At 33.6% G+C, this 6023-nt stretch overlaps 1 protein-coding gene and 1 non-coding gene across 4 annotated transcripts; one reads left to right on the forward strand and one right to left on the reverse strand.

Moving 5' to 3' along the window:
- The first annotated feature begins 355 nt into the window (after positions 1 to 355).
- On the forward strand, positions 356 to 427 carry TRNAD-GUC (transfer RNA aspartic acid (anticodon GUC)). Its single transcript has one exon. It is a non-coding gene; the product is annotated as a tRNA-Asp (tRNA).
- Positions 428 to 1351: 924 nt separating this feature from the next.
- On the reverse strand, positions 1352 to 4129 carry LOC107780465 (uncharacterized). Of its 3 annotated transcripts, none has more exons than XR_012696865.1 (6): positions 3756 to 4129; positions 2749 to 2851; positions 2194 to 2342; positions 2000 to 2056; positions 1557 to 1632; positions 1352 to 1437 (listed from the first exon to the last, which is right to left on the reverse strand). XR_012696865.1 is itself a non-coding variant. In XM_016601017.2 (5 exons), the coding sequence occupies exons 1-5, from the start codon at positions 3879 to 3881 to the stop codon at positions 1421 to 1423; spliced, it is 471 nt and encodes a 156-aa protein (XP_016456503.1). In that variant the 5' UTR covers positions 3882 to 4129; the 3' UTR covers positions 1352 to 1420. The 3 variants fall into 3 exon arrangements, 1 of the variants encoding a protein (XP_016456503.1); XR_001646831.2 differs by having other exon boundaries at positions 1990 to 2056; XM_016601017.2 differs by lacking the exon at positions 2000 to 2056.
- Positions 4130 to 6023: the final 1894 nt, after the last annotated feature.

Below are 6023 nucleotides of genomic sequence, written 5' to 3' on the forward strand. Positions count from 1 at the left end.
TTCAATTCTCTAAGTTACGGAGCCTATGTAAAAAAAGTTGTAGAAGAACACCATTAAAGTTCAGGTCCTGATACATGGGGGATTAATTTAGCTTCAAGGATCGTGAATCAAAGGAAGGAAAGAATGAGACCGTAATTTGAAAGTCGTCCTCGACCAAGACCTAGAAAGCAACATAACCGAGTACGTTATAATTGAGAAGTAGCCATTCTTGGAAACTGCAACTACAATTTGACTGCAACTATAATCCATAATTCTATGGTAAAAGACAATGGACTTCTGTTTTACTATTTCAACACAATGTAAGTGGTGCTGACTGTGCGACCTACAGAATTGAGCAGAGCAGCTTCACCAAGTGGTCGTTTTAGTATAGTGGTGAGTATTCCCGCCTGTCACGCGGGTGACCCGGGTTCGATCCCCGGCAACGGCGATATTATATTTTTTTTTTTTACTTCTTCTCCAGCCTATTTCTTAAGCTGTTCACGATATAGGAAATTAGGAACATCAATATTTATGAAGCTGCTTGGCTATTTTGATCATTCCCAGAATATAGCATATGTTGAATTTTGAAGAGGTTTCTTGACTTAATTGAAATGATGTATGTCAACTTGAAAAAAACATATTGGATGGATCTATTCAGAATTCGCATCGATATTTCGGATAATCCATATTAAACTTACTTCTTTTTTTTATAACTGATTGCCATCAATCATCTTTTTATTAAACTACATGCATGTCTATTAGTCTATTATTACTGTATCTACACAGATCATTAAACTGTGTTTAAACCCTGGTTTGAGAATAAAATTCTGCAATTTTTAATAATGTCGAAATATTGGTGACTTAATGTAAGGAGCAAAGTGATGAATCCAGAATCTAGACGTTGTAGACATGGGCGAAGCTACATTGTCCTAAGGGATCAATTGACCATCATTCGTCGGAAAATTATACTGTGTGTAAAGATAAGATATTAGCTTTAGAGGTATATAACATATATTGACATTCCATTGTCGGGGAATTGTTTTTACTTCTTTTAAGTTTAACTTGAATACTTTTGAAAATTTCTGACTTCGCTACTGGTGTGGATTCTAAGATAAGAGAGTGAGATTCTGAAATATATATTTATACTTATATGCGGAATTCATATATATGGTTCAACGTAACACTGAAATAGTGGGTCCTATTGAACTCATGAACCCATTTACAAGTTGTCTACTACCATAAAAAAAGGCAACTCGATACACGAAATATCTCACATTCATGTAAGGTCCGGGAAGGACCGCACCTTCAAGAAAAAGAAACAAAGGGGCTGATGATCAAATGTTGTAAGATCTACCACTCCTTGTAGGTGATGATTTCCTTCTTTGATCTCCTAACTTTTTTTTTTTAAAGTGATGAGATTTGCATGGAAAAATGCAAGACCTCAATAGTACAGTGATCCTGCAGGTTAAAAAAGAAACACATATAGTTGAATTTATGACATTGCTAAAAAAAGGTGCTAATTAAACCTTTAAAAGTATTCTTTTGTTATATATATAACTCCAATATTAATTTCATACCTTGCCACCAATTTCCTCTTGAAGCACAGTTTGAATTGTTTGCATTTTGATCATCATCTTCTCCATTTTTCTTCAACTGATCAAGTCAGCAGAAAAAAACATTTTAGAAATTGAAATAAAACTACTCCTACTTTCTATCTACCATGTTAAAAATACGTGCTCTTTACCTTTTGGTCTGTTATAAAAAGAATGACGCCTTTTTATATTTGTAAATTCGTGAATTTAAGCTTCTTATTTTCCTTTGAAAGAAGAAGAATTAACACGATTAGCCGCCCACTCAATCGATTAAATTTAAAATAGCTGACGGAGGTATAATATATGTATAATTTAAGTTTAATATATGTATAATCGTGTATAATCGATGTATATGACTAAAAAAGTAAACATTAAATATGGATGACTACTTATGTAAAGATCCCTCGAAAGAAACTACCTATACTCACAGGCGTATCTAATATAGAAGCTATGTGTTCAACTCAACCCATAGCTTTCGCTCATACCTGTATTTTTGCCCAAAAAATTATTAAATATGTATAAATAATAAATTTTGAACCCATTAAATTAGATAAGATATGGTAGAATTGTGAATCTAAACCCATAAAATTTAAATCTTGGATCCGCCTCTACCTATACTTACAGTATTCTGGTAGCCAGATGTCTGAGTAGTTGGATAATAAACATCTTGACCACCATAGTATATAGATGAGCTCAAATGGCATGGTTCTGTTGTTTCATTCTGATACATGGAATTCTTGATGTCTCCCCTGCTTCTTTGAGACCCATTTTCTGTAATTATAAAACCTCTAAAATGGTCAAAATAGAACTTGGAGTTCAACACAACATTTAGCAAAAAAATAACATATTTCTATACTTTAAACTTTTTATTTTATCCATAATGACATGTTTTTATAAAAAAGGCAGCCCAGTGCATCCCGTATTCACACAGGATCCAGGGAAGGGTCGCACCTCCAAGAGGTGTGATATAGACAACCTGTCATCTGCTTTCATGGCTCGAACCTGTGACCTACAAGTCACATGGATGCAACTTTAACGTTGTTCTAATGCTGCCCTTCAACATGCTTTTATGGTCTAAAAAATTTTCATGACATGTTTTAAATCACAAAGTTGCAAAATTCTTTCATTCATTTTGAGTAGTTATAAAAAATCAGTGAGGAAAATATTTTCAAAAAACCTGAAGTTCCATATTTTGCATTGCCAAATGACTGGTTTCCTGGATCTTGGACTCTTGATAAACCTCTAAGTCCAGAGTGAATGGAATCCTTTCCAACTAGTCCCTACAGTTATATAAAAGGAAAAGAGAAAAAAATTAGAAAATAAAACAAAATCTAAAATAGATGAACCAAACAATAAAAGAATTTAGAGGTTGTTTGAGAAGATACACCCACAAAAAATTCCAATCTTCCCCCCAAAAAAGTAATTGCAACTCAGAAATTATTATAACATGAAAAAAATTATCATTTTCTTGATCTAAACCGTGGAGAAGAATAAAAAAAACTTCACGAAATTAGGCAGAAAGAAGAGAATAGTATAAGGTGCTTATAAGGAATGAATTTATAAAGTTATGTCCCCGCAAAATTTTTTACACTAAGTGCAGTTTAACTGGTTATATATAGTACATTCTCGCTCTATTTTTCCAGCTTACTGCATCAAACTTGATATGATGAAATGTTACATAGTAATACAAATAAACGTACAAGCTTATACTTTTCATGCACATAACTTGAATTCATATAAGAAATAACATAAAGGAATATAGATATAGTAGACAGTGACGAAGCCAGGAATTTAGCGAACAAATAATAATAAAACAGATGTCATTTCTTTCTCTCTGTTTTTCCCGTCCATAGCCAAAGCTTAATAACACGAAGGTTATTCAAGATTTAATAAACACAAAACAAATAATTTGTGACCTATATACGTAATATAAGTTTCTAATACACAATATAATTTTTCAATGAAAGGTGTTAAATTGACCGCCGTATGCCACTGGCAGTAGAAGAGTTGTTAACTTAAGAATACTGCAACGTTAAATAATGAGTACAATAACAACAACGACCAGTGTAGTCCCACAAATAAGGTCTGGGAAGGGTAGTGTGCACGCATACCTTACCTCTACCCTGATTGGGGTAGAGAGGTTGTTTCCGAAATACGTTAAATAATGAGTATAGTTATATATACCGTGGAATGAGGGCCAAAAACGGAACCAAAGAGCGACGATTTTGTCGGCTCTTTGGGACCAAACAGATCGTTGGTAAAGGAAGAAGAGGAAGAAGATGAACCAAATACTTGCTTTGCTTTCTCCATATATAATTTTGCAAAACTATAATCGCTGAAAATATTTCTGTATATATAACGAGCAACGGCCTAACTGACACAGTTTTCCAAAAAAAAAAAAAAGAAATGGATAAGGGCTTTAAAAGATTTTGCAGAGAGACCCCTTATAAATTCTTTTCTTTTTTCTGCAGATAACAGAACAAAAATAGCAAAATTGCAGTCATGAAGGGATCAATGTGAGATGTGGAAAGTCGCAGAAGGGAGAACACGTGAAATTTTCAGTGTATTTTGTGAGAAGAAACAAAGAATGGTGACTGTTATTTATAGGCCACTCAAAGACAAAACAAAAGGACATTAATCCTAGGGGCCGAGCTAGTTTTTCGGTTATGAGTTCAGCTCAACTCAATAGTTTGGGTCCAAATACTATCACTGTCTTAAAAAAATCTATTGTATATGTATAATAATTTTTTTAATTATAATTCAGTAACTTAAAAATTATAGGACTAAAATCCCGGACCCGTAAGCTTTAAATCATAACTCTGCCTCTGCATTCATCCCATGTCACTAACCGGTGACTCGTTGACCATGCCTTGCCATTTTTTATTTAACCATGTGATATTCGGATTTTAATAGTTCGATTAATTCAAATTCGTGCGAGATAGACTTAGTAAAGAGACAAAACACTCCTTATCAAAAAAATATTCTTCATTTTGAAGGTTGGAACTCGTTGGAGACTTTTTGATTAATAATAGAGTATTTGTACGTACATTCAGTTTCCCTTGAAGGCTTGAACTACTTTGTCCATATTAAAGGTCAACTGTTCTGTTATCAAGATAGTTTGTGTTATGGACCACTTTTTTTTCACCTTATTCCCTATAGTTGTATACTGAGGGAAATTGTTTAGGAACAGATGTAAAAGATATCGCTATTAAAAGTCTATAGTTAATATGCGTTGACAAATGAATGCGCGATGCATGCTCATGCCCATTAGGGTATAAACTTTTCCTGGACTTTACGTGAACACAGAATACTTCGGATGGTTTTTTTTTATACGTTGACAAATGAATGCACGATGCTTGGTCACGCCCATTAGGATATAGCGTTTTCCTGGACTTTGTGTGAACACAGAATACTTCGGATTGTCTTTTTTTTTATGCATTGACAAATGAATGCGTGATGCTTGGTCACCCGCATTAGGGTATAGCCTTTTCCTGAACTTTGCGTGAATATAGAATACTTCGAATTGTTTTTATTTTTAAATACGTTGACAAATGAATGTGTGATGCTTGGTCACGCCCATTAGGGTATAGCCTTTTCCTGAACTTTGCGCGAACACAGAATACTTCGGATTGTCTTTTGTTTTTATGCGTTGACAAATGAAAAAAGGTTGAGAGGGGTGTATGAGAGTAGACCAAAGTTTGCCTCCCAAGGGATTCTAGTGGTGTTATTCGGATATATGTATATATGTTGGCATTCTTACAATTAATCAAACAGTTGACTCTCATTTCTCCTTTTCCTTTGTCTTTGCCTATGATTGTCACTGCTCTCTTTGCGTAAAAGATACCAGTGCAACTAATAAGCATTTAAAATATTAGTATGGATCTAGCATTATTGATGTCAGTGCATTTGAATCCATAATTTTCAACCTAGTTCGCATTTATTTGTATAAAGATCACTAGAATTGCCGAAAACACTGAACTATGAACTCATACCTCAAATAAGATGATAGATTAACCTGAATTCTGAACCAATAAAATTAGATTGAATCCACTATAGACAATAGTCAATACATATTTTCGCGGAAAAAATACATGTGTAATTAGGTAAAAAAATAATTTTGATGTATATATATTGTATATTTAATCTTCTTGATTTTTTTGTGGATTTATTTTTTTATATTTTGACACACTTTAATAAAGATTCTAGCTCTCCCTCAGTTACGTGGGGAGAATATAAATCTTGATAAAACTTGAGCGCAGAATATTTTGATTTGTTGAGAACGACATGAGCCACGTAATCAAAATGCCAAAACTTTCTTAATTTGTCAGCCCAATTTTTCTATGGAGAATTATTCCTTTAGAGGCAATAGCACGACTTGGTTACTCTTGGACTTTTGAAGGATATGTATTTCCAAATAATTGGTCTCTACTCCAGTCTACTGTAATCTAGTCC

This window comes from Nicotiana tabacum, chromosome 11 (assembly GCF_000715075.1).
Source record: "Nicotiana tabacum cultivar K326 chromosome 11, ASM71507v2, whole genome shotgun sequence".
Lineage (NCBI taxonomy): Eukaryota > Viridiplantae > Streptophyta > Magnoliopsida > Solanales > Solanaceae > Nicotiana > Nicotiana tabacum.